The sequence below is a fragment of the Equus caballus genome, chromosome 24 (assembly GCF_041296265.1).
Source record: "Equus caballus isolate H_3958 breed thoroughbred chromosome 24, TB-T2T, whole genome shotgun sequence".
Classification (NCBI taxonomy): Eukaryota; Metazoa; Chordata; class Mammalia; order Perissodactyla; family Equidae; genus Equus; species Equus caballus.
This window is the reverse complement of record NC_091707.1, coordinates 47,369,551-47,397,492: the sequence shown is the minus strand read 5'-3', so window position 1 is coordinate 47,397,492 and position 27,942 is coordinate 47,369,551. Positions and strand designations below refer to the sequence as shown.

The window sequence follows — 27,942 nt, the reverse complement described above, 5'->3', positions numbered from 1 at the left end:
AAATGTGGCCCCTTGGCTGTTGGCTGGGCTGGATCAGGCCTTTAAATAGCCTCTGGGTTCATTTGGGATCAGGTGTGCGGGGGCAGGCTGGCCAGCCTCGGGCAGCAGCCCAGAGGTGAGGAATCCGGCCTCCCGCTCCCCCGGGCTGAGCCCTTGGCCTGCTTTAGGAGCTTGGGCAAGGCTTCTTGAGATCCGGTTTCTCACTTCTGAGGTGGTGGGGTACACAAGGCAAGTTGAGATCTTTCTGTTCCCTCATCTGTGGTGGAGGGTGACACTGCCAGAAAATAGAGATGTATTTGGATAGTGCTTAGAAGTCATTATATTCCGTGCTGTATTCTGCTCCTGGACACCCTCGTCCGTCCATGCCTGTCGGAAGTCTCTGAGTCCTTGGGCCCCACTCACGTGCCACCCCTCACTCCCCCTCATGCCACGATTCAGCCAACAAGTGTTATGGAACACTTCTGTGAGGCCCGCAAGAGCAGAAGTGGAACACTCCTGCCCTCAGGAGTTCGTGGTCTCGGGGAGGAGGACAGGCCAGCTCACTGCTGCCTCACAGTGTGCCCAGGGCTCTCTGAGAGCCCAAGTGCCCAACTCAGCAGACAGGACAAAGTGGATTTGCAAGCACTTCTCAGAAGGGGCAATTCAGGCTGGGTCTTGAAGGCTGAATAGAAGTTCATTGTGAGGATGAAGGGGCAGCATGTGCTGTGGGAGCTCAGGGCCCAAGAGGATGGTGATACTGGTGAGTGCTGGTGGGTAGACCTGCTAGAACACCGAGTGGAACAGTGGGGGCAGCGGCCAGAGATGGGGAGAGCCAGGCCTTCTTGTTGGTTGAAACCCTTCTGCATGCCCTGGCTCCCGTTGTTATTGGTAGTCTGGGCGTCATACCCTTGAGAATAGTTTGCAGGTAGCTGAGGGCAGAGAAGAGAACACGGGTCCAGAGCTCTCTGGCCCAAGTTCAAGACCCAGCTTCGTCCCTTGCTGCCGCTGTGACTTTGGGCTCCTGCCTTGATTTACCCAAGGCAGCCTCTTCACTTGTAGGAAGGGACCGGCTCTGCCTTCCTCTTGGGGCTGTTGTGAAGAGTGAGTGAGGCAGGGACGAGGAAGCGCCTGGTGCAGGGCCAGCCACATAGTGGCCACTGTCTCCAGCAGCAAGGGGCACCCAGGTGAGTCCAGAACCTTAATGATGGACTCTTCCTGGCAGCCAGGCTTTGATCAGAACCGTGTCCGCTGACCGGAAGGCGGGTGGTTTCCCCTCCACCAGGAGTCTTGGATTCCAGCCCATGCAGGGAAAATGAACTTGTGGTGCGTGAGCAGGAGCTGCTGGCCTTGCTTCCAGCTGTTAGAACCCGTGAGTGGGGCAAGCCTTAGAAAACTGCCCAGAGAGAGAAAGGGACACCTTCCTGTGTGTGCATGTTCGCAAACTGTGAAGGCATTTGGGGGAGAATCAGTCCCCTCGAGGCACTGGGAGGGCTCAGGGGAGGAGAGAAACCGAGCAGCCCCTTAACAAGATGGGGAGCAGAGATGAGATGGAGGAGCTGGCCGCCTCCCTCCTGGCTGCTGGACTGCCCGGGACGGGGCTGGGAGTCCCGCGGGCCCCTCACCGTGAGGGCAGTCTTCAGGGGAACAGCCACACACCCAGCATGTGCCTGACACACAGTAGGCTCGCGGTACTTATTTATGGGGTTCACACTTGTTTGTGACTTAACTGTCTTAAAGGCTCCCCATTTCCAGGAAACTTCTGAGAAACATCGTTTTTCCAAGAGTGTGTGTGTAAAATGTTCACATAGGAACTATGTGTTGAACAAAAGCTGGTCCAAGTAGCCATTTTTTCCCAGGACCCTCATCAGTGGAACGAATGCTGAACTGAGAAGCCTGGACTTGGCCCTCAACCCTGGAATAGAGTCTTACCCCAGTCCTTCCTTGTTAAACTGGGGCTCAGCGAGGCCCCACACACACATCAGCAGGGCCCACTTCTCTGACCAGATGACATTTTAAATGTCAAACCTCTTCGCACTGTGCCTGGCATACGGTAGACACTGAGGAAGTGTCTCCCTCCATGCATTTAAATATTTTCTTGATTGGTGGATTTTTTCTTTCAGTAGAGAGAGTCCATCTGGCCTGGCCTAATGCAAGAGGCAGAGGTGCTAAAAAGTGGAGACAGAACTCCCCCGACAGCAGCCTTCTCCCCAGGCCGCTTTGGTCCAGGTGCCTGGAGGAGCTTTGGTCTTAGGATGCTGTCGTCATGAACTGGCTGCCTCTATCTGATGGTTCTCATGTGTGTTTCTGCTGACCAGGAGCTGCGAGAAGATAATATCATTTTAATTGAGACCAAGGCCATGCTGGAGGAACAGTTGACGGCTGCTCGGGCCCGGGGCGATAAAGTTCACGAGCTGGAGAAGGAGAACCTGCAGCTGAAATCCAAGCTTCACGACCTGGAATTGGTACTGTAGGCTGTTGTCGCTACATTTAAAGCCGATTGGGGCGGTTTCAGGTTTATGCTGTGCTCTCCTCCAATATTCTCGCTGCTGGGTTTGGTGCTCCTGCCACCATGTGATTCACAGACTGCGGAGAGTAGCTTGCTAATAAGCTCAGTGGGCTGGAGTGGCCCCACTGAACACCCCTAGACAGATAGGACTTGATGCTGCATTCTTTTCTGTAAGGATGGGTGTGCACGTGTGTCTTTTGCCAGGCAGGTGTTTCCTGGAGCCTATGGTGTAGGTTGAGCTCTTTACAGCCTTTTCAAGGTGTGTTAGGTCTGCTCTTGGGCCACGAAGCTGCCCATCACTGTAGTACTTGCCTTAAAGCCCTGTGTGATACATCACTTTGTTCAGACAGCACTTGGTTAGAGACCTCAGGTTTCTATCACCTAGGTCGCTGGGTCAGAGTATCTTTTCGTGGCTGGGCCCTGTATTGGAGACATTTCTGTGCAGCTGTGCTTTTTTTTTTTTGGAAGTGAGCAGGTGCATGGAGTCCCTTCATCCTCGGGGAATGAGGGTGGATGCACGGGGGCCGGGGACTGTCCAGGGGGTGCCCCCAGCCACATCCTCGTTCCTCTCTTCCTGTACTAGGACCGGGACACAGATAAGAAGCGAATTGAGGAGCTGCTGGAAGAAAACATGGTCCTCGAGATCGCACAGAAGCAGAGCATGAACGAGTCCGCCCACCTCGGCTGGGAGCTGGAGCAGCTGTCCAAGAATGCAGAGCTGTCAGACGGTGGGTAGCGCCTGGTGCCCGGGAGCCAGCCTGGCTGCGGCTGCTTCCTCATCCAGGGAGCTGAGCCGTTGGCTCTGGACCTTCCATGTCAGCCCATCCATTCACCCCAAGTAAATATGATTTCCTTCCTTCAAGTGCCATTTGGAACTGTTTCATGGCAGTTCTCCCCAAGGAGAACACGAGGTGTCTGGCAGCCTTGATGTCAGTACATAAAATACAAATTAAGTGTTGCCAGGTTTCTCAGTTCCCATATGGACAGTCTCAGGAGCTTCCAAATTATAGCACGCTGACACCCAGAGGGCATCATAGGCCTCTCTATGGATGGTTGAAAGCTCTGGATGGCAGGAGACGTCCCCAGTGTCACTAATGCCCACTATAAATGTACCCTGGGCATTCTTGCCTCCGTTCATTTGCATAATTGGGCAAGATGGATGCAGTCTGTTCCCTGTCTGCCTGGGTGGGTGCTAAGTGGCTGCATCTCTCAGGCCTCTTCCTCTCCCTTCTGTGCTTGCACCGCTGTCCCTGCCCGGCATCAGGGAGGAGCTGTGGCCAGGGGAGGGTGGGCGGGGCAGCAGCCGCACTGCAGCAGGAAGCTTCAGGGCCCCGCAAACAATAGGCCGGTTCCTGTGTTCAGAAATAGCCCACGTGCGCCTGCCAGTGCGAGTCGCTGTTTACTTAGAGCTTTACAGAGCAAGGTTGCGCTTTCGGCTGGGGTGGGAGTGGCTTTTTCAATTCTGAGAAACATCCCCAAGAATGGTGAAAAGACTGTTGAAAGCAGCTGGAAATTTCTTCTCTTTGAGGGATCCCATCAGTTCTGCACCTGAAGTCAGTTCATTAAACGAATACTCTGTGTGTGTGTGAGAGGTTAGTTGTGTCTGTGCTTTGCTGCCTGGGCGGTGTGCTGGGGCCCAAGGGTTTCTGGAAGGTGCGGCGATGCCTGCTCTGGAAGCTCAGGTCCACCGGGGAGGACCACTGACCCCTGGAGGAGTGGAGAAGTGATGGGGGCTGCCCGGGACAGGCTCAGACCAGAAGTGTTTCCATTAGAGGCCAGGGTGGCTCATGGGGTCAGAAAGCCTCACCGATTCAGACCGTCAGTATGTTTTGTGAGCTCCTTCAGCTCAGGGACCATTATTTATTCTTGGTGTTGCCAGCTCCTAGCGCTTAGCTGGTTGCTAATGAGCGTTGGTTTGAGTGATGGCATAATGCAAGCAAAGCTTAAGTGTACTTTTGCACATTTGGTATGCTGGTTCTTGAGTCAGAAAGACCTGACTTAAGTCCAGACTCCTCCACTCGTCAGCCAGGTGACGTCTTTTAAACCTCAGTTTTCTCATCTGCAAAATAGGGGTGATGGAGCTGCCTCCCAGGACTGCTGTGAGTGCCCAGGGAGAGGAGACAGAGGAATGTTACGCGGCGCCTGGCCCCCAGGGCGTCAGTGAAGGACGGCTGCTCTTACTGCTCTTGTCTTAGTAAAACACATCCAGTTCCTCTGGTTGCTTGGGGTGCTAATGAGCGTAGCACTCAGTAAAGAACCATTGGCTGTCTTGGAATAAACTGTTATGTCATCGTAACAGCCTTTGAGGCACTGGCTTTTGTGGAAAAGGAACTGAGGCTTGCAATCAGTTCCGTTGTTTGACTTGGAGAGCCTTCAAAATTATTCTCTGTGAGTACAGAGGTTCAGTTTGGGATGATGAGAAATTCTGGAGGTGCATGGTGGTGATGGTTGCAGAACCATAGTGTATCTAATGCCACAGAACGCACACTTAAAAATGGCTAAAATGATAAATTTAATGTATATTTCACCACTACAAATGAAAGTGTTCTTTTTTTCATGAATGCTGCAGAGGTACCCTCCGGACGATCACAGGCTCTGAATTAGTGGGATTTTAGTTTAGGTTAGTTGCATTCGTAGCACGGTTGGGACGAAGCCCTCCATGCGTGTTTTTGTATGTTGAGAGCATGTGTGTTCATGGTGTGTCAGCGTTGGCACTGGGTCGGGCCCGCGGACCCTCCATCCGCCCCCGCCGCTGTGCTGCCTGTTGTTGCTTGGGGTCCTTAGGACCTTCTGTACTGCTGTCCCTGGTGCATGGTGAGAACTCGAAGCGGGGTGCAGATGCCTTTGAGGCCTTCGGATCACCCTGAGGGTCTGAACACAGGTTTCCAGCTTAATGTGCTTGCTGTGAAAGCCATGCCCTGCTCCAGCCCGTGTGCCTCCAGCCCCTGGGGTGACGAATGAGGAGCAGGTGGGTATGCAGCCGTATTAGTAGTACAGGGTGATAAGGCTCCCGGAGCTGAGTAGGTGGCACTGTGGTGAGACAGGTGAGGGACCAAACAACCCCGACCCCTTCTTTGGAGGGCTTTCACATGTGTTCTTTTTTCCTCCCTAAAAAGCCCCATGACTTACCCAAAGTCATGCACCTGCTCCTGGCAGGATGGGGCCAAGAACGCCTGTTCCTGCCTCTCAGGTCTATACTCACTTCTCTGTTTGCATTCGAGCTATTTAAAAGCGTAGTAAATACTTTACCTTTGTCTGTCTTTAGCGTATATTTTCATCTCACTTAGAATTTTTAAAGCAATTTACATATTATCTCATTTTTTTCCAATATAATTGCAAAATTACAGAATGAAATCTGTGTCCAAAGGACCTTATCCAGGGGTAGCGAGTGTTAGGCATCCATACCCACACAGCCGTACCACCCCTGGCACACATAACCAGTCAGTTATCTGCCCCCAGCCCCAGCTGAGCCACCCAGAGTCCCACTGCTCTCAGAGCTGGCACAGAAACTGTCACCTCTTTGCCGTCTCTGTTTAGTCTCTACAGTCCTTGAGTTCTACAGTCAGGTTAGCAGCTTGGTGAAAAACAGTTCCCAGCAGTGGCACAATCTTTCACTGTTGCATCAGCTTCTCCACCGTAACTTGCCTTCTTCTTAAGCTTTGGGTGGCTCCCCTGGCAGACCCCAGCTGAGCCAGCAGAGGGGCCATAACTGCCTGAGGAACCTTTGGGCATGGACAGCAACAGCACCCAATTAAATGGTGTCGGGGGGCACCCAGCTGACCCGTGGGAGCCCTTCCCAGGCCCCTCAAACCTAGGGCTCAGGGGCCGGTGGCCCCATCTCATGGCTGGGGGCAGAGAGAGGGAGCAGAGGCTCTTGGAACCCAGACTCTGACCCGACTTCGTGCTTCAGCCTCCAGGAAGTCGTTTGTGTTTGAGCTGAATGAATGCGCCTCCAGCCGCATCCTGAAGCTGGAGAAGGAGAACCAGAGCCTCCAGAGCACCATCCAGGGGCTGCGGGACGCGTCCCTGGCGCTGGAGGAGAGCAGCCTCAAGTGCGGGGAGCTGGAGAAGGAGAACCAGCAGCTCAGCAAGAAGGTAACCCTGCCGGGAGGGCAGGGAGCTGCACAGTCTGCTCCCCCAGCCCTGGTCTGCGGTATCCAGGCAAGTAGGTGGCCCGGCAGAGCATTCAGGTGTCGGTGAGGATGCCCAGCTGGGAGAAACGCAGAATCCAGGGCAGCCGCAGTTAGTTATAACAGGAACAAGAGTGATCGTTGAGAAGAGTCAGGAGGCAGCGTGTGTGTCCCTGCACCGCTGTCTGAGGGTGTGACCCAGACATGATTGACCTCCGTGTGCACTGTTGTCTTCATCTATGAAATGGGATTAATGGGGAACCCACCTAACAAGTGTTATGAGGATTATATGAGTTAATGTGTATAAAGAGTTCATCACGCATAGTAAGTGTTCAATGAGAAAAGAGCAGTGCACTGTTAAGAGGCATGGGATGGGGCACCAGGAGAGGAGGCGATCGTGTAAGACTTACACACATATATGTGTGTGACCATTAATGGACCATTTTAGGGCATCAGTGGTAAAACAAGACCAGTGCTCTCTACTCCTTCTCGGTTTGTGGGATGGGGAAGAAGAGGTGGCTGAGCTGTCTTTGCTTCAGGACAACTGCTGGGTCTTCCCAGTAGCACAGTGGAACTCAGACATCTGGGGGAACAGACAGAGCTTACCAACAGTCTTCATTCCGTGTTTACGAGGACCCCCATTCACACAGGGATGCAGTCTCAGGTGCAGGAAGGGCCATCAGGAGGCTGGGATCGTCTCCGTGTCTTGGTTATTCCAGGTCATAGGGCATTAGTACACCTCACCCACACTGTGGACAGCAGTTACGCTGTGGGCTGTGTACGTGTCAGCTGCCAGGTTCCAGCCGAGGGAGAGGGCACAGCATTCTTGCTTGCTGACCACCAGGCAGGACTGGCACTTTTTGGTGTCTGAGTGCCTGTCAGCCTGCCCATGAGTCCTGCCAGTGTCACTTGCTGAGGCTGCATTGGCTGTGGGGGGACTATGGGCTGCAGCATGAGACTGATCCTGCCTCTGCTGGTCCTGTCTCTGGGCGAGGCGTGGGACAGCTGCCTCCTCCTGTGAAGTGGTCTCTCCAGTCCCCTCCTGGGACCTCCCGGGCTCAGTTACTCACTCTTCTCGTCCCTTTGAAGCATTGTGTGCCCTGTAGCATGTTAGCTGCCAAATAGTTTGTCCTCTCTTTGTAGGACAATAGAAACCCTGCATCTCACGCTACATCTCTCGATGTGAGCAGCATGGGGAAGGCGGCTAGACGGTTTGGTTTTTCGGTTCATGTGGGCCTGGCACAGGAAATGTGTTTATAAATGGCAGCCTGACCTCTGGCAAGATCAAAAGGAATTGGCCTTTAGAAAGATGAGAGCCGCTGACTCCGTGGGTCCTCACGGGTCTGCCACAGAAAGCCTGCAATATAACCTCACTGGCCCAGCTCCCGGCAGGCCTCAGAGGTAACCACTGCTGTTCTTCCCACCGTGTGGTCCACTCCAGCCCCTCCTCTGCACAGACAGGATTGGCGCTGGGTGCTGCCTGCTCGGCATTACTCCTTAGCGCCCTGCCTTGGGTCCCAACATCCTGCTTCCTCTCTGGACTGCTTCCCTGGTGGGACACCAGCCTCTCCTGCTGCAGCCCTCGGAAGGCCATGTCTTAGCACAGAGTCCCCAGTAGAAGGGAAATGCCGCAGTTCCCAGAGCACAGCTGTCCTGTGTCCAGTGCTGGGAGCCCTGGGAATGGGGCCCTCCTGCCCAGTGGAGTGCCTCTCCAACCTGTCCTGCTCAGCCCACCCAGGGCCTGGCTGGGTCTGTCGTGACTGGCACAGATGGTTTTGCTTTCTCTCCCAGAGGCTGGCATATGACAGGTGCTCCCTAACATTCGATGGATGCAGACCTCAGCACCAGCAGGAGAGGTCAACTCCAGGCTCCTTTGACTCTAACCCAGCTCGGCTCATGCTGAATTTCTTTTCTCCAGCCTCAGCCATCCCACTCCTCCCGCTCCTCCCCATGTAGTGTGTCTGGGTCACTAGCTGACATTTCTCAGACAATTGGTGAACCCCCTGGGCCAGCTGAACCCACAGGAGACACAGCCCTGACACCTTCCTGGAGCAAGGACAGGCACAGTCAGCCTCAAAACTGACTTTCCTGGAACAAGGACAGACACTGTCTTGGGACAAGTCTAAACAACCCAGCCACTCTGTGAGGTGTCTTAGAAGGAGAGACGAGGGTCAGCCAGGACACATGAGCCTGGAGGCCCAGACGCCCTGGGGCCAGCCTGCTCTCCCTGAGCGTAGCCCAGGCTGCAAGCTTGCTTAGGTCTGACGTGTCTGTGAGGACCATAGTTCCCCAAAGTCAGTATCCTTTCCTCTAATTCACAAAACTTCCATGACCTGAGAGAAGCTGCCCGCTCGTGTGTCTGTAACTTTGCGTTGATATCCTGAGAGTTCATTCCTTGAGCCAAGAAGAAAAGAATCTTTATTTTCAGAGCAAGTGGGGGCAGCCCTTTTGGGGCCTTTCATCAGAAGACAAGAGCAGCCCAGGAGCAGAGAGGCAGGACCCTGGCACCCACGTGCCCTGGGAACCCAGAGGTGCACCACATGAGCCCGCAGCCCAAGCCAGGTGCCTTAAGGAGGATGGCAAACCCTCCAGGGCCAGAAGGGCTATAACCAGCCCACATCTCAGCCCAGCGAGCTCACCCAGGGGGCACCGAGGTCCTTCAGGGATGGGCAGGAGTAGGGGCTTCAGTTGCACAGCAAAAAGAACCAGAAAAGGAGGAAGATGGGGGGTGGGGAGCATCCAGCAGTGGGGGGTGGGACATGAGGAAATCACGTCTTCAGACTAGAAGGAACAATGATCAGAAATGCCACGGTTGAGTTAACAGTTCTTTCTCTGGAAAAGAAGGGGCAGCAGGGTCAAGTATTAAGTGAAGGTCACACCACAGGCCCCTGACACTGAGAGGGAGCGGGGCTAGGGATCGGCCCACCAGTGTGCCTCCAGCTCTGCCTCGTCCTCACTGAAAGGCCTTAGGCAAAGCACCGAGCCCCTCTGGGCCCTCTGTTCTCTGTGCCATAGTCAGTAATAACCACTTAGTGCCTTTACACCTTGTGACCAGTCTCTCGGGCGCAGGCCCCACCCTCAGAGGAGGTTCCTGCTGAGTCCCAGGCCTTGTGCTAGGAAGGGGGCCCAGATAAAGATAAGAAAGACGCTGTTGCTTTTGAAAAAGACTCAGACACGTGGTGCATTATAGTGCGTTTTCCTGTTGGCCCCGGCTGGGTGAGGCTCACCTGTCCTGGGGACCCCAGGTTGGGGCAGGGGGCTTGATGTGCTGACGGTGTGATGTGAGAACACCAGTGTGAGCCCCACTGGGCCCAGCTCTCCCCACTGATGGCGGAGGAAGCTTGGCCGGCTGCTTCCTCCCAAGGAGGTTTCTGACATTGCTCAGACCTGTGAGGCAGGCAGGCGGGGCGGCCCTCACCCGAGGAGAAGCAGGCTGTCTGCTTTCAGCAGGAGCCTGTCCAGGAGATTTGTAAACCTCTCCGTGCAAGGCCCTAGCCCAGACAGGTTGGAGTAGAGCAAGCTCTCTTTCTGGCTGCTTATTGGGATCACTGCGCATCTCTGGGTCCTACCCCCAGAGGTTCTGATTGGCAGCCTGAGGTCCGGGATCTTTGAAGCTTTCTTTGAGAACCATCTGATCTTTGAGGTGCATCTTTTTAGAGCGGTTGTCCTGAACCAGGACATCAGGGCCACTTAGGACCATGTCAAAATGCAGACCGACTAGGTCAGAAACTCTCGGGGTGGGTGGGCCCAGCGCTTTCCCAGGGAGGGTCGGCTAACATTGCCGCACCCGCCACCTGCTAGGCATGTTCTGAGCACTTCACACTGACAAAAGCTCATGAAGGTATGTGCTGCTGGCCCCATGTCAGTTATGGAAACTTGCTTGTGGTCTTGTTGTTAGTAGCAAGGGACCAGACTCTGAGCTCTCGTCCCTCTGACACCAGAGTCATGCCTTTGTCCCAGCTCCTGTCCCCTGTGCTAAGGAGTTTGGTGTCAGCAGGAAGGGGCAGCAGCAGCCTTAAAGCCCTTGCAGTTCAAACAGCAGCAGCGTGGGCATCGTCTGGGAGCTGAGTCTCAGGCGCTGCCCTGGACCTACTGAGTCAGAACCTGCATTTACCGTGTTGTCCAGGGGTTAGGCACAACAAAATGAGAGAAGCACTGAGCTGAGTAGTTCGTGTTTTAGGAAGCTTGGGCACTGGTTGATCCCAGCCAAAGTAGCTGGCTGTCAGAGAGGTGATTGAGCGGTCGTCCAGGAACACAGGATACTCTCTGGCTCCGGAGTCACTGGGGGTACAGGGGAGCAGCATGGGTAGAGAGGACAGGACTTGGTGACAGGTTTACTTGGAGGGTGAAAGGAAGGCAAGACAGATCAGAAGACCACTCTGAGCACCTGGTTGAATAGGAATGTCACCAACCAAGCCAAGTCCACACAGGGCGTCCAGTGGTGGTGGCTGGTGGCCCTGGGGCATGTGGTCTGACCCTCAGGAAAGTAGACGAGGCCTGAGATAGAAGCAAGGGACCCAGGAGCAGTTGAGCACGTGGCGCTGAGGGTGAGGAGAGGTGGGCTGGGAGAGGGGCTGACCGATGAGTGCCTGTGACCTTCCTCTCTTTGAGGAGCTGGAAGTGCAAGTCGTGGGCTGAGTTGATGTGGTCAGGGGTGTGGGGAGGTCACTACAGAGCAATACCGGGACATTGAGAAGTGGCCTGTTAAAGTGTTCTGTGGGGCTGACAGGTTTTTGCTTTGTTTTAAAACAATCTACTTTGTGGAACTGACTTTTGCACGGGCGCGTCTTTTGGCTCTGCAGATTGAAAAGTTACAGACCCAGCTGGAGAGAGAGAAGCAGAGCAACCAGGATTTGGAGACCCTCAGTGAGGAGCTGATCAAAGAGAAAGAACAGCTACAGAGTGACATGGAGACCCTGAAGGCGGACAGAGCCAGGCAGGTAGGTGCTCCAGAGCGAAGCCGTCTCCTGGGGGAGAGAGAGAGTCCAGGATGATAGCCATTTCCTGGTGGTTTATCAATGATACGTAGCTTACCAGTTCCCTAGCTTAGCTGCAGCTCAGACCAGCAATTCTCAACCAGCAGTCAGGGAATGGGATGGGGAGGGTGGATTTTGCCTCCCAGGGGACATTGGCAATGCCTAAAGATGTTTTTGGTTGTCATGACTTGGGAGAGGAAAGAGGAGATGCTCCTGGCATGTGGAGGGCAGAGGCCAGGGATGCTGCTAAACATCCTGCAATGTACAGGACAGCCCCACAGGACAATGAGTGATCCAGCTCCAAACATCTGTGGTGTCACTCTGAGAACCCTGGCCAACCCCCAGGGTTGATTTGCCTCACACTACAGCAGTCCTGGGCAGGCACTCCAGTGCTGGTGCAGTGGCGCAGTGATGCCAGCCAGGAGACAAGCCTTTTTCTTCCTGCTCTGCCAGTCTTAGCAGCGGCTGCTGAAAATGCTCAAGGAATGGACAGGAAGAAGGTGGACAGCAAAGGGGCAAGGGAAGCCCCCCACAGGACCCTCTGTCAACATCTCGTTGGCCAGATCTGCCACATGACCACCCCTAGCTGCAAAAGAGGCTGGGTATCAAGTGTTTGATACCCAAGCATTTAGGTTTTTTTTTTAGACAATTTTTTTTTTTTTAAGATTTTATTTTATTTTATTTTTTATTTTTCTCCCCAAAGCCCCCTGGTACATAGTTGTATTTCTTCGTTGTGGGTCCTTCTAGTTGTGGCATGTGGGACGCTGCCTCAGTGTGGTTTGATGAGCAGTGCCATGTCCACGCCCAGGATTCGAACCAACGAAACACCGGGCCACCTGCAGCAGAGTGCGCCAACTTAACCACTCGGCCACGGGGCCAGCCCCCAAGCATTTAGTTTTTCAGCTTCTGAAGTAGAGCACAGGGAGTTGGGATGGTGCTACAGATGGTGAGAAGACAGCCAGGACCCCTCCCCAGCTGTGACTTACGGTCTAGAAGGTACACTGACAGGTGACAAGCAAGGTGATTTCAGACTTCTGCTATTGAGGGAATAAACGTGGTGCCCAGGGAGAGAATCCTGCTGGGTGCAGGGTGCTTTAGTTGTGAAGCAAGCCTTCTCTGAGGAGCTGATGCTCACACTGAGCCCTGAAGGATGAGAAGGAGCCAGTGATACGAAAGGCTGCAGGGTGGAGGGTGGTGAGGCCAAGGGAAGTCCATGTGCAATGTTTGCAGGGGGAAAGTGGGGTAAGGGGGAGGCCACAGAGATGGGCTGCCAGGTCATAGGGGTCCTGCCAGCAGGATAAAAAGTACCGAAGTACCGAGGGACATCAGTTTCCTTGTTTTAAGGAAGAGGGAGAGATGTGGTTTACGTTTCTCAATCATGCTGGCTCTGAATGTGTTTTGACTTGAACTAAGTATTGACTCCGTGCACTTCACCTGTTTATGCATCAGGCCTCTGGAAAATGTTCGGACGGTTTTGGGGTGTACTGTGGGATGGTCTTTCGGGGCCTAAATGTTAGTCTCCCATTTGGACCCAAACCACTGAAATATGTTCATGCAGCAGCTCGAGTCATTCCTGCTGTTTTCCCGCAGATCAAAGATCTTGAACAAGAAAAGGATCATCTCAACCAGACAGTGTGGTCGCTGCGGGAGAGGTCCCAGGTCAGCAGCGAGGCCCGCGTGAAAGACATTGAGAAGGAGAACAAAGTCCTCCACCAGACGGTGACGGAGACCAGCAGCAAACTCAGCAAGCTGGAGTTCGAGAAGCAGCAGCTGCACAGGGACTTGGAGCAGGTGAAGGAGAAGGTGGAGCGGGCGGAGGAGCTGGAGAGGGAGCTGCGCCGGCTGGAGAAGGAGAACGAGCAGCTGGCCAAGAAGGTGACGTCCCTGAAGACGGCCACCGAGAAGGTCGACGCCCTGGAACGCGAGAGCCGGGGCCTGGCGCTGGAGAACCGGAAGCTGCGGAAGTCCCTGGACACCCTGCAGAACGTGTCTGTGCAACTCGAGGGTCTGGAGCGGGACAACAAGCAGCTGGATGAGGAGAACCTGGAGCTGCGCAGGATGGTGGAGACCATGCGCTTCACCAGCACCAAGATGGCTCAGATCGAGAGGGAGAACCAGGAGCTGGAGCGGGAGAAGGAGGAGCTGAGGAAGAACGTGGAGCTGCTGAAGGCGCTGAGCAAGAAGTCCGAGCGCCTGGAGCTCAGCTACCAGAGTGTGAGCGCCGAGAACCTTCGGCTGCAGCAGAGCCTGGAGAGCAGCGGCCAGAAGGCGCAGGCCCTTGAGCAGGAGCTCGGGGAGCTGGAGGCGGAAAACCAGGTCCTGCAGCGGGACCTGGAGGCCCTCCGGCTCTCCAACAAGCAGCTGGAGAGGTCTGAGAAGGACAGGAAGGCCCTGGAGCAGGAGGTGGCCCAGCTGGAGAAAGACAAGAAGCTGCTGGAGAAGGAGACGAAGCGGCTGTGGCAGCAGGTGGAACTCAAGGACGCGGTCCTGGATGACAGCACCGCGAAGCTGTCCGCCGCCGAGAAGGAGAGCCGCGCCCTGGACAAGGAGCTGGCCCGCTGCAGGGACGCGACCAGCAAGCTGAAGGAGCTGGAGAAGGACAACAGGGACCTCACCAAGCAAGTCACCATGCATACGAGGACGCTGACGACCCTAAGAGAGGTGAGCTGGGTGCAGGCAGCGCCTCTGCGGGCAAACGGTGGGGTTGGTGTGTTTGCCTGCAGAAGCCGGGCACTGCATAGTGTGTGCTCCCAGAATAGAAGGGATGTGTGTGTCCTCTGTGAACGTTTTCTTGATTCTAAACAGAATGATGCCTGCAGGTATGAAAAACCAAGTGAAAATCACCTATTATAATACTCTTACTGCCCAGAGATAACCACTACCAATGGTTTGCTTGTCTTATTCGATCATTTCCCCTTGCTTGTGTCTACACATGCTTGATATCCTAATTTCTACACCCTAATCCTGTTCTATTTTTTACTTATGTCTTTTCTCATTACGTTAAAGAGATTTCAAAGCCACCATTTCTAATGGCTGCAAGGTATTTAATCCTATAGGTTCTTTGATTATTTTTTGGGTAGTTGGGCTGTTTCCAGTTCTTTCCATTATTTTAAGTAACATTAGACATCCTTGCACACATCCACCTTCATGAGTATATCTGTTTCCTTTGGATATAACCCCAGAAGTAGAATTACAAGATCACTTTATGAGATATGAACGGTTTACAGTTTCTTGCTAAATGGGTGTCCTCCTTTTCCCTGGTACTTTCTGCATGGGTCATCTGGCATTCCTTCAGTACGGAGGATGAATAACTCTTCTAGTCAGCAACTTCAGCACCTGAGTAGCCAGCACAGAAGTTGTGTCTTGCACATGTGGGACATCTGTGTGGCTGTCCATGGGTCACCTTAAGCACAATAATTCAGGTACCTGGCTGCTTCCATCCTGTGGCTCAGCCATCCCATAGTGGAGGCCTCTTGTGGCTCCTCTGCACGTGGCAGGTGGACAAGGAAGAGAATGAATGAGAAGGACCGCACTTTGCAGGGCAGAATTCAGTCGCACAGCTGCATCTAGCTGCAAGGGAGGCTGGGAAGTTTGTTCCAGCTGGGTGCTGAGGAAGACAGGCAAATAGATTTGGTGAACACTGAGAGGTCTCCATGTTCCACAAAGATTATCAGTGCAGGCGGGTCAGCTTGTTGTGGGGGAGAGAGAGAAAACATGACTATGACCCATATAGCCCCTGCCTCTGTAAGCATAGGTTAGGATATGCCACGGTAACAGACAACCCCGGAAGCCCGCCAGCTTACTACATCAAAGGCTCACTTCTTATGACAGTCCAGGTGACTCTCCAGGGAGCTTGTCCTCTGTGCTGTGACTCAGCAGTCTGGACTCTCTGAACTTATGGCTTCACCATCTCAACACAAGGTCTGGGCAATTGCTATGGCAGGCGACAGGCAGCTCAAGGTTACACACCAACTGCAGGCAGGAAGTGACCCACCTCGCTTCCATAGCCCATTGGCCAGAACAAGTCATCTGGCTTCTGCTAACTGCAGCATGTCTGGGAAATTTAGGGGGAAGGGACAGAATGTTTGGCGAGCACCACTGTCTGTCACACTGCCATTCCAGGCCTGACAACTTGGTAGGGGTGAGCATGTGTGTGACTAGACACCAGGCACAAAGTGGTCACTACCTGGAAAGCCACGGAGGTATGGAAGGAAAGTGGACAAGAGTACGTGAACCACCTACATGAGATCAACACCCACTTTTGCAAAGTAAACCAGAGTTTAAAATAAAATCTTTTTCCACTTTATACTTTTTTCTGTTTCAAATTCTCTGCAACGAGCATTTAATTACATTACTCCATGGAAACAGCAGTCATGTTATCACAAATCAAACCCGCTACTCAAAGGTCAGCAAAACTGTATTTTAAACACACGTTTTGGATGTGTTTGGAGCACATTAGATCCATCCTGACACAATTCCAGGGGGCTGGAAAAGTACATATATCCCTTCCCTTTGGAAGACGTTCCATCCACCCATCCCCATCGATCCACCTGCTCAGCCCTCAGAACACCTGAGTCAGCTGTGACGTGAGAAGACAGTTGCCCGGCCTTGAGGAGGGTCTGTGGCCTGCCCTCCCTGTGGTTTCTGCTGGGATCCCGTCCCACACGCATCTTCTCGCTGTCCCTGCAGGACCTGGTGCTGGAGAAGCTGAAGAGCCAGCAGCTGACCAGTGAGCTGGACAAACTGAGCCAGGAACTGGAGAAAGTCGGCCTCCACAAGGAGCTGCTGCTGCAGGATGACAACAGCAACAGCGACACGTGAGACCTCCCGCCCCTGTGTGGTCTGCAGGCTCTTAGAGCTCACACCCCGTGGCCCACGTGCTCCACGCCCTCAGCTGAGAGCTCCGTTCTCTCCTCACAGCTGAGGGCCTGTTGTCCTTGATGTTCCAGGTCTTCTTCCTGGAGCTTCCCACGGAAGAGTGGGAAGAGATTCTTTTCTCCGATAAAAAAAAGCCTTCTTTTTTTCTTTAAGCAGACTTTATTTTTTAGAGTAGTTTTAGGTTCGCAGCAAAATTGAGGGAAAGATGCAGAGGGTTCCCCTCTACGTGCATAGCCTCCCCCACTGTCAGCATCGCCCAGCGTGGTACACTTATCAGACTCCATGAACCTAATTGACACATCATCATCACCCCAAATCCATGGATTACATTGGGGTTCGCTCTTGGTGTTGCACATTCTGTGGGTTTGAACAAATGTATAATGACGGGTATCCACCGTTACATAGAATATTTTCACTGCCTAAAAATCCTCTGTTCCACCTATTTTTAGCTCCCTCTCTCCCTCACCCCAGCCGGTTAATTTTTTTTTAATTTAACTATTGCAGCCTTTGCCTGCACTGCTTTCTTAAATGATCTCATTTTTCAAGGAAATCTAATGTCTTGCACTTTGCTGGACTTGTGACTGACAAGTTCCACATACCAGATAACGTGACACCTTTGTGGTGTGGTGAAAAGGCCACATGGACTTACCAGCTAGCGTAGCACTATCACCTTGGGCAAATTGCTTAACCTTTCTGAGACTCAGTTCCCCCATCTGCAAGAGGGCCATAGTCATACCTCCCTAAGACGATGGCTGCAAAGCTGCAGCCGTGATGTTTCATTTGAAGGTGCCTCCGGCGGGTCTGCGTGGGAGAGGGCTCTGGATGGCGTTTCGGCTCCTGTAGTTCTTCTGGGCCAGTGGCTGCAGAGTGATGAAAGGAACCAGCTTGATGCGGGAGGGATGTGTTGTCAGCTGGGAGATCAGGAGCTTGTGGGTAGAAGAGGCAGATAAATGATACTGTATCTTTGTATTTTTCAGAAAATACAAGATTTTGGAGGGCAGAAATGAATCAGCTTTAAAAACAACACTAGCCCAGAAAGAAGAAAAGATTGCGTTCTTAGAAGCTCAGGTGGAAGAGAAAGCCAACCTGAATCACCAGTTACAGAACGAGCTCCAAGTGGTAAGAGCTGGCCCCTTAGGGACAGGCTTTTGGTCCCAGCTGCGAGGTCCCTGCCCCACTTTTTCCAGCCCCTCACCTGGGTAGCAGGGGGTGGCCTGGATGCTGGTTTCCTGGAGCAGGTGTGGATGAGCTGCCGGGTACTGAGGGAGCCACCATCGGACCCATACATGTCAGGGCTGGACAGAACCAGAGTGAGACTCAGAGACCTGGGGGAGGGGAGGCGGGAGCTCAGAGCAGTGCCGAGTGTGCTGGGCGGGATCTGGGGACAGTGCTGAGAGCCCCGCATGAAAGTGTGAGCATTGGGCACCCAGCAGAGGCCTGCAGAGTCTCATGGGCACCTCAGATGGGACAGAGACAGGTGCACAGAGGCTTGCAAGGATGTGCACGTGTCTGCTCTCAGCACACACATGTCCTCCAACACTTGCACACACGAGCCCTCCACATGTGTGTTCTCCACACACGTGCTTTCCACAGGTACTTTTCCATCTCCCATCTTCAGATTCTTGGCACGTGTTTCTTGGCTACGTGATTGAAGAAGGAATTTAGAGCAAAGGGGGTCCTAGAGCTAGAAGGGGCTTCATAACATCGCCTGGCCCGTATTCCTGAGGCTTACCTCCGTTTTATGGAGCGGACAGCCCAGGCTCAGGGAAATGAGAAGTTCTTGCCACAGTCACGTGGCTAAAGTTGGGACTGAGGCAAGATGGGTCCCAGGCCAGTGCCGTTTCTGTCATCTCTGGAAGGAGGGGAAACACGCAGGACAGAAGTTATGTATGCTTCCCCCAAAAGCAGAAGCCGAGTGTGTGGCTTGTCAGCAGTCGTGGGTGTTGCTGAGGAGATGGGTTTGGTGAAGGGCTGTTCTCTGGCCACTCATGTGGGGCTCTGAGCTGGCCTCTTCCTGCCCCAAGCCCACTTCCATGTTCTCATCCCTGCAGGTGAAGAAGGAGTGTGAGATGCTCAGACAGAACCAGCAAGAGGGGACGCACCTGCAGAACTCGTTCAAGCACCCTGTGGGCACGTTGGTCACTGGTCACCAAGGGAAGGAGCCCTGGGGGCCCAGCCACAAGGAAGCCACAATGGAGCTGCTCCGAGTGAAGGACCGGGTCATCGAGCTGGAACGGAATGTGAGTGGCTGCCCCAGCCGTGGTCACTTAGAGAGAGAGAGAGACCATCCTATTAATGTCCCACTCATAGAACGCCATTACTGTAAAGGACACGGGATGTCAGAATCTGTTGAGATTTATGCAGATCTAGTTGACTGCTTCTTGGGTTGTCTCAGCAAGTCCTCTGAGCTCCTTTTCATTTGAGGTCCCTCAGTGTTTCTAACATAAAGGGGTATTTGGACATTTTCCCCCGGCACCTCGCTGCCTACCCGTCAGGCTCGGCCTGTAGCCTGTACACCAGCACTCTATTTCTGCAGTGTTGTGTTCCGGTGCTCAGTACCACGGGTTGGCAAACCACAGCCTGCCACTTGTTTTTGTAAATAAGGTTTTATTGGACCACAGACACGCCCTTTGTGTATGTATTGTGTGGGGCTGTCTTCCCGCTGTGCTGGTGGAGGTAAGTGGTTGGGAGAGAGACCACATGGCTGGCACGCCCAAAAATATTTACTGTCTGGCCCTTTACAGAGAAAGTTTGCCGATGCGTGTCTAAACCCCTGATTTTGTTTGACTCTCCCAACAACCTTATGAAGTAGATAGTGATGGTTTTCATTATTTGACAGATGAGAAAGCTGAGACAGAGTTTGAGAGACTTGACCCGGAGTCCCCTGCTAGTAAGGGGTGGCACAGACTGCAAGCGCGTGTCCTGGCCCCCAGCCCAATTCGTGGCATATTTTACACGGTCTTCATCAGTCCAATGGAACATGAACTGCCTTATTCCACCTGCTGTCACTCCTGAGTAGGGTGAGGCTGTTGCCACAGGTTTTGACTCCCTGTCCTGTGCTAGAATCCCACAGAAATACGTTCTGGGAGTGTTCAGCAGAAAACAAAGGGAAGCATTAGAGAAAGGACGAGGCGGCTTTAACTCCAGCTTGCCTGTGGCTCACACTCATTCACTCAGGTTCGATGCAGCTTCTCCATTATTTGTATTCATTTCTATCTTGAAAGCACATACAAAAAAAAAGTTGGGTTTTTTTCTTTTTCCACCTCTGTTGATTATCTTTTCCAAGAAAGGGATGTGTTACTTCTCTGCCCTGGCGGACTCTGTCTTTGGCCCCCCAAGCGTCACCTCTTGAGCCTTCCTTGCCGCTCAAGTCCCTGTGGCCGGTTAGTGTTTCCCGAGCCGGAGTCTGATCGACCTCATGCCTCTCTCTCCCTAGAACGCGGCCCTGCAGGCTGAGAAGCAGCTGCTCAAGGACCAGCTGCAGCACTTGGAGACCCAGAATGTGGCCTTCAGCAGTCAGATCCTGACCCTGCAGAAGCAGAGCGCCTTCCTGCAGGAGCACAACACGGCGCTGCAGACCCAGACGGCCAAGCTGCAGGTGAGGGCTCGGCTCGCAGGCCCAGCGGGTCCCGAGCCCGGGGGGTGGCGGGGGGGGGGGGGGGGGGATGTTTCTCTGTGTCTCCTGGAGACCAGCCGGGAGCTCTCGGACTCTTCAGGCGAGCTGGACAAAGCGTGGGAGAGCTTGGGGGTTTGTTCTGTTTTATCTTTAATAGGCTCAATGTGAACAGGGTTCCTAGCCTCAGGGTCTTTGACGGTGGTTTATAAGCTGTTTACGTGATGGAGCCTATACCTGCAGGGGCTAAAACGTCATATCTCTGCTTTTACTTGTGGTCTTGTCTCTTTCCCAAAAGCATCTTCCTTGAGGTGTTCTAAGGAATGACTTGGAAAAGAGGTTCTGAGATCAAATAAATTTGGTTCAACAGAGCCTTTCTTAAGCTACTGTGAATTTTTATCTCCATGGGGACAGTGGGGTACGAAGTGACTTCCAGGCGGTTGAGAGCATCTGGCAAAACCAGTGGTCTGTGCCACCTCTTTTAGGATGTTGGTTTTTATTTATGGCTCATAGATTGTAGGAAAATGAATTATCATTTATTAAGGCAGTCTCTGAGAAAAGTGTTTGAAAATATATAACTGAGGAGTCAGGGACAATAAAGGAAATTTTTGGCAGAGAGGTTGGGATTTGTTCTATTAAAACAAAAAAATAGGATATTGGTTTGCAGTTTATTTTTCTTGGTTTGTTGTTGTGATGTCTTGGGTTTTGGTATCAGGCTAATTCTGGCCTCAGAATGAGTTGGGAAGAATCATCTCTCCAGTTTTCTAACAATTGTGCATGTTGGGTGAGTGTTCTATAAATATTAATTAGGTTAAATTGGTTGGCAGTGTTCAGGTTCTATATCCTTACTGATTTGCTCTCCAGTTGTTCTAGAAAATAGGCTTTTAAAGGACTCAAAGAGGGTACCCAGGGAGCTTATCCAGAGAAAGAATATAATTTGCCCAGAAAAGGTCCTGTTGTGCAGAGCGGCTCAGGACTCAAGCCCCATTTGCTGGTCCCTTTATGCTGTTTCAGCCCCTTCCCAGAGCTGTTCTTTAAATTCTGGGAGAACTGTGCTCCCAGTGGGGTTTGGCCACCCTGAGAGTCCCTGTTATCTCGGCGTCTGCCTCCAGCACCTGGCCCCGGTCCCTGGTGTGGCTCCCTGGGGCCTGCCCACTGCACACAGTGAGGGGGCATCTCCTTCTGCCTCTCCGCAGGTGGAGAATTCCACCCTGAGCTCCCAGAGCGCCTCGCTCACTGCTCAGTACACGCTGCTCCAGAACCAGCAGACGGCAAAGGAGAGCGAGAACGAGACCCTGCAGAAGCAGCAGGAGCAGATGTCGGCCGCCTACGAGGCCCTGCTTCAGGACCACGAGCACCTGGGCGCACTCCACGAGCGCCAGTCGGCCGAGTACGAGGCCCTCATCCGCCAGCACAGCTGCCTGAAAACGCTGCATCGGAACCTGGAGCTGGAGCACAAGGAGCTCTCGGAGAGGTGGGGTGGGAGGGCTCCCCCGGGCCCCTGTCCCCGCCTCTGCTCCCTCCGCGTTTCCTCTTGGCCCACTGCTCTGCATTGTCTGGGGCACCTGAACTTTCCCGAAGGGAAGTAACTCAAACGTCACCCTCAGCGCCTTGGGGTTTGTGCAGCTGGAGAGGCAGGAGGGCCCTGAGTGGAGAAGGGGGTACCGCGGCCGGTCCCTGCTCCCCTCAGGGTTCCCTCCTCCCCTCTCTTTCCTTTCCAAGCCAAGAGTCAGGAGGAAGTTCACCCCTGCTGCCAGTTTACAATGATGTGCTTTGTTTTTGTTTCCCAGGCTTTTTCTTCCCTATCAAGGTCTGGGCTGCTGCTTGCTGTTTTTTGACCTTTAATTATGGGAACTTTTGAATATATGGAAAGTAAACAGAGCAGGATAGTGAAACCCCCATGTGCCCATCACCCAGCTTTAGCGGTTATCGATATTCTGCCATCCTCAAGTTCCATCTATACCTCCCACTCTCCACCGCCACGCTCCTTTAAAATCTACATACATTGAAATGCACAAATCTCACCTTTGCACTCTTGACAAATCAGCAACCTAGGTTTTGCACGCATTCAGGCAGCCAGCATGGTCTGAGCTGCTGTCCAGGCAGATCTCTGATTGTGCCAGGTCCCTGGGCGGGTGTGGCAGGACCCAGAGTCTGGGGGGAGGTATGGTTGCACGTGACTCTAACGCAGGGGAGAGAGGCTCTCAAACACGTGGCGTGGCATGGGGGAGTGGTTACCCCTTCCTGGGCTTGGGAGCTGTCCCTGCTGACAGTGTTCCCCTTGACTCAGCCTCCACAAGATGCTGAGCAAACGGCATGTCTTGCTGGGAGCAGCTGAGGTGCAGGGCATTGCCATCACAGAGACCCAGGAAGGTGGTTGACCCAGTGAAGACTCCTGAGGGCATCTGATGGTGCTGTGAGCTCGGGGGTGATGACATTCATTCAGTCACTCATGCAAGACTTCCTTTGGCCTCTGTCTAGAGTCCTCTGCCCCCTTTACCCACCCAGATCTCCATCCTTCAGGGGCTGCTGAGACTCCTGCTCCTGTAAGACTTGCTGATCCCTCTGTCTACTCTGTTTCTTCTGCCTCTTGGCATTTCATCTGTCTCCTTCTGCACCCGACCTGTATTCATGCAACAGTTAGTGAGTGTCTACTGTACCTGTGGTGCTGTGTGTAGACACGGCAAGGGATAGTCCAGGATAGTGGACTAAAGACGCAGAGCAAAAAAAGTGTTCACACAACTCTGAAACTAGCGTGATGCCCACACTTGGCACACACTTCTGTGTCTGACTCGTTCCATCCTGTTGTACATGATAACGTCTTTTGATATTCTCAGTTCCGTTCAGTGGGGGAAGGTTTTGGCAGGTGGAATTTGGCCTGGCTCTGAAGGAAGCGTTCACTGTTGTTTTGCCTAGATTCCTTGCCCAGTACAGTGTCCTGGAGTACTCGGGATTTTTTGTTGGTAGGACATATGACCGGAGGCTCCCTTGGTCTGTCTGCAGGAGGGCTGCGGGTTCGGAAGTGTAGGTACCTGGAACACAGGGATGATGGTTCTTACTGCGTTTCATTGGAGACTTGAATGAGACACGCACTCATTCCTTCCTTTAACACATGTTGACTGAGCGCCGTGCCTCGTACCAGGGATTCAGTGGGGAGCAAGACTCGCACGGTTTCCGCCCTATGGTGGGGTGGTTGCTAATGGTTGGAGGTGTGCTTCACCAGTGTGCTTTTCCAAGACATTCCAACAGGGAAGCAGGAGTTGGGAACCCTAATGGTCAGCCTGTGGCCCTCATTTGTCAAACCTGGGTGATTTTTTCCAGAATCATTAACCTGGATGAGAAAGGTCACTGCCCTGAAAGCTGGCAGAGCCCCCAACCCCCAGGTTTACCCTGGGGCAGCCTCTGCCCTGTGGCTAACACTGCACAAACGTCCTCCCTACAAGTCTTGGCTCAGTCACATGGTGCGGATACAGCTGATATGGGGGCCAGGGGTGGGCGTGATGGTCGGGGGAGCAGGGAGAAGGTCTGAAGACCTAAGCCTGGACAGCTGGAATGCTGGGCGGTCTCTGTCAAACTGTCTCTGAGTGTGAAAAACTCGGGAAGGGGGTCTGGAGAGAGCGATTTGCCTGAATAGGGAAGATTGAAAGGTGGTGCCTCAGTCACAGCCTGGACTTGGCAGAGCTTGGGAGTCGTCCGTGAACACAGAAGGTTCCAGCAGGTGGGAGGAACAGCCTGGGGTTGTCAGGGACTCCATCCTTGTGCTCTGCTGCCCTCCAGAGGCGGCTGTGCAGTAACCTATAAAGATTGAGAACAGAGAAGAAAATCAAAGGGCCGGGGGGAGGGGGAAAACTGTGGGGGAGGGTAAGGACTGGGTGGGAGGGCTTGAGGAAAAATTGTGTGTTGGGGGAGGAGAGGAGGGGTGAACAACTGGCCGCTGACAGCTGCTCTGGCCCCACCAGGCAAGCCTCTGTCCCTCCTGCAAAGCCAGACCAAGAACAGGGAGATTCAGTTCCTAAGGGGAGGGTGGATGGCTTACGCAGCCCCTGGTGAGGAGGCTCGATCAGCTATTGTATTCGCTGTTCCGTGCAGTGGAGTTCAGCTGTTTATTCTGTGGTTTCTTTTAGATGTATTTGTGCTTAGTGAACCACCTGTAACTTATTTATAACTCCCTGAGACACGGGTGTGGATCTCAGCAAACAGTCATGGCATTCCCAGGTGGCTCAAGGAGGAAGGCTGCTTTGACAGGGAATCGAAGGGACCATGGAGACGTGTCGGGTGGGAGGAAGAAGACTCCTGGCTCCAGGGCTGGGGAGACCCCCCCCCAAGAGCTGGCCCATATGTCTTTCCCAGCCACGTTCTCCCATTACACTGCTGTCCAGCCTCACTCCCTGCCCATCCCCCTCAGCTCTGCGGAGAGAAGCCACCTGAGGAACCCTGTTTTTTCGTGGGGGGCTTTGCAGTCTTCTGGGGTGTGTGTTACCTGTAGGAAAAGAGGGCCCAGGACAAGCTCCCAGCGGGTGTGTCCCCACCAACAGGCACAATGACATGCTGAAACACAAGGCAGAGCTGGACGAGCTGGAGAAGGTTTTGCACACGGAGAGGGAGGCTCTGCAGCAAGAGCAGAGGACAAACGCCATCGCCACGAGCGAGAACCAGAGGCTGCGAGGAGAGCTGGACAGGTAAGCGTGCGGCGGCATCTGCTGTCCAGGCGTCCATTCACACTAACTCACTTAGCCCCACTGAGAGAGGGTCAGATGAGTCCCCTGATAACTGTATGTTTCTACAAATGCTGTCATGTTAACAGGGATAGTGGTGAGGTAGAAGGGAGCTCCAGCTGGTGGCTGGGATGGAGGGACCTGGGACAGTGCCTTGTCTAAGTTTGGCGGTCCTCACTCACATCCCCCCTCGTGATGATGACGATTGTTACAGGCACAGGTCCATTCATCATGTAAAGTAAGCTGCACAGTGATCTCTTGAAGGAGGTTCAGTCGATCCTCATTATTCACAGATTCCCTAGTTGTGAATTCACTTGCTGAAATGTATTTGCAACCCCCAAACCAGTCCTGAACATGCCCAGAGTGGTGAGATACCTGCGTCTTCCATGCACGCATTTGCAGCTGAGGTTGCACAGGCGCTCACCCTCTGCCTTGTTTCAGCCCTCATTCTACAAACAAACATCCTTTCCGCGGTCTATTTATTGCCGTGGTTTTTGTATTTTTGTGCTTTTTGGTGGCGATTTTGCTATTTAAAGTGGCCCCAGGTGGAGTGCTGGAGGGCTGTCTGGTGTCCTAGGCGCAAGGCTGTGATATGCCGTATGGATCAAACACGGGTGGTAGACAGTGAGCTTTGTTCGGGCGTGAGTGATGGTGCTGTTGGCCATGAGTCTATTACATTAGGTATCTTTAAACAGAAACCTACATAAAACGAGCCATGTCTTGATCAGTTGACAGGAATGTTGTGACCACAGACTCACAGGAATCTCCTGCTGTGTTTTCCCTACAAGCAGGGGTTCACTGTCACTAATTGCTTGTTCACAGCAGCTTTACAGAACGTCACGGCCGTGAATAACGAGAATCAACTGGACTGTTATTACCCCCTTTTTGTTTTCAGATGAGGAAACAGGCTCAGAGAGATTAACTGACTTGTTCGAGGTTGGTGCTCCTAGTTAATGGCAGAGTCAGGATTTGAATCCAGGTCTTGACTCATCCCAGAGGCACAACCATATGAAGCTGGTTGCTCCCCAGGTCCTTGTGTTGACGTGTCCCCACGGCCACGAACTCAGGTGCCTCCAGTGTCCAGGCAGGTCAGGCACATGGGGAGAGTTCCAGCGACTGACCAGACAGTGACATGGAGAATACACACGTCTAAAGGTCGTCAGCTGGGAGGCCAGCCTGGGGCTTCCAGGTCATCCTTTAGTTTATGCTTTTTTCTTAAGAGAAGCTGGACATCTGAATGTTGATGAGAAACTTTCCAATTTTTAAATATTGACAAACTAATTCATTTAAAAAAAAAAAACTATGCAGGCCAAACGATACCTCTGTGTCCAAATTGAGTCTGTGAGCCTCTGGTAATTTGAGCTTTCTGATATAAATGTTCCCCTGGGAAACCCCAATTGGATAATAGTTATGATGATGGTGATAATTTTAGTGGATTATGTAATACCCCAGCAGCTCATGTTTTATTTATCTCGGGAGTTGGAATTAGAAAAGGGCTTGGAATTAGGGAGAAGAGCTGGGCATAGACGTAGAGTTTTAGAGCAAAAGTGTTCTGGTTCAATGTTTTAAAAAAATGTTTTAACAGCAGAACCCTTTTTTCCAAGTAGGTGAGTATCTCAAAGCCTTAAATATAAGAGATCGTAACAGTGATGCCCTATTGAAGTGGGTGGCTGAGCCTGCCTGTTCTGTCTCCCCTGGTTCCACGCGGGACACCAGGGGTACCTCCATAGAACCCCCAAGAACACAGTTTGAAAACCACCGATTTTGTTCAGCCTCCTCATTGACATGTGAGAAAACTGTGGCCCAGAGAGGTTGTGGTTTTGTCTAAGGTTGCACAGCTGGAACAGAGCCTGGGAGCTCTCTTCAGCCCCTTGGCCCTATGGCTCTCCACCCCGCAGGGTCAATTTCCTGCACCACCAGCTGAAGGGGGAGTACGAGGAGCTGCACGCCCACACCAAGGAGCTGAAAACCTCGCTGAACAACTCGCAGCTGGAGCTGAACCGCTGGCAGGCCCGGTTCGACGAGCTGAAGGAGCAGCACCAGAGCATGGACATCTCGCTGACCAAGCTGGACAACCACTGCGAGGTGAGGCCTGGGGCTGGGCGGGGCCTCAGGACACGGGGGCTAGGCCCCTGGGCCCACAGGCTTGGGCTCAGCAGGGTGGTGATGGGTCCTGGTTGCTGCCTGCTCGAAGACTGGGTGTGAGGGCGGCATGGAGGCCAAGAGGAAGCCAGAGACGTGTGGAAGGGGTGCGGGCACCACGATTGTAGGGCTCCGGTAGAAAACACTTCCCGTCTGACCTTTGCCTCTTGTAGGGTCAGGGGAGGCGCGTGGAAGCGGCTGTTTTATTTCTGTCCTCGCTGCCGTGTCTGCACTGCCTTCCATTTCTTTCCTGTCATTAGCTGCGCTGTTCTGGAGAAACGGCATGAATTTGCCCCCATTCTTGGGTCTCGCTGCCTGGTTCTGGATCCTGGGGCAGTCAGGATGGAGCTTACTTGGGAGTCCCCTGGTTTCCAGAGGGGCAGGGCTGTCCCTTCTGGGGCACTAGGCTAGAAAGTATCTTCTTAAGCAGCAGAACTTCTCAGAGGAAATCGTAAGCAGACCCCAGGACAGGTAAGATGGGCAAAATGGATCAGGCAGGGGAGAGCAGCCAGGTCCCACCCCAGCCCCAAGATGCCCTGAGGACAGCCACCCACCCACCCCGGGACACAGCTCCTCTCACCTTTTGATATGGAGAAGTGCTCTGAGAAGCCTTTTCCTTTGAGCCTGAGGGGGCTCTGTGGAACAACACGGATGGGAAAACCGAGGTCTGGGGTGCCAAGATACCTGAAGGCCGTGCAGGGCTGGTGCACACACACAGAGGAGATCGGGCTGAGACAAAGGCAGAGAGGATGCCTTTCCCACCATGGGCTGTGCAGTCACAGGGACCAGGGCCTACAATAGTGGGTTGGAACCCATCTGTCTGAAGCCAGAGCCTGTGATTTTCCCACCACACCAACCATGGTGGCATTCTCTGGAGCAGGAGGGGTGAACTTCAGCCCACAAGTCTAATCCCACCCAGTGCCTGTTTTTATACGGCCGTGAACTTAATGGCTTTTATGTTTTTTAATAGTCGGGAAAAAATCAAAAAAAGAATAATATTTTG

General features: G+C 53.2%; 1 protein-coding gene across 6 annotated transcripts in view; it reads left to right on the top strand.

Annotated features, from left to right (window-relative positions):
- Positions 1–27,942, top strand: part of CCDC88C (coiled-coil domain containing 88C) — a 132,526-nt gene that overhangs the window by 81,762 nt on the left and 22,822 nt on the right. For all 6 annotated transcript variants that reach the window (XM_023628281.2, XM_023628280.2, XM_070249393.1 and 3 more), the window contains 12 exons: positions 2,295–2,441; positions 3,069–3,213; positions 6,396–6,580; positions 11,418–11,555; positions 13,182–14,252; positions 16,281–16,408; positions 17,447–17,588; positions 18,521–18,709; positions 19,906–20,067; positions 21,279–21,556; positions 24,618–24,761; positions 26,696–26,882. In XM_023628281.2, the coding sequence (XP_023484049.2) occupies positions 2,295–2,441; positions 3,069–3,213; positions 6,396–6,580; positions 11,418–11,555; positions 13,182–14,252; positions 16,281–16,408; positions 17,447–17,588; positions 18,521–18,709; positions 19,906–20,067; positions 21,279–21,556; positions 24,618–24,761; positions 26,696–26,882 (2,916 nt within the window). The remainder of the gene's footprint in view (positions 1–2,294; positions 2,442–3,068; positions 3,214–6,395; positions 6,581–11,417; positions 11,556–13,181; positions 14,253–16,280; positions 16,409–17,446; positions 17,589–18,520; positions 18,710–19,905; positions 20,068–21,278; positions 21,557–24,617; positions 24,762–26,695; positions 26,883–27,942) is intronic.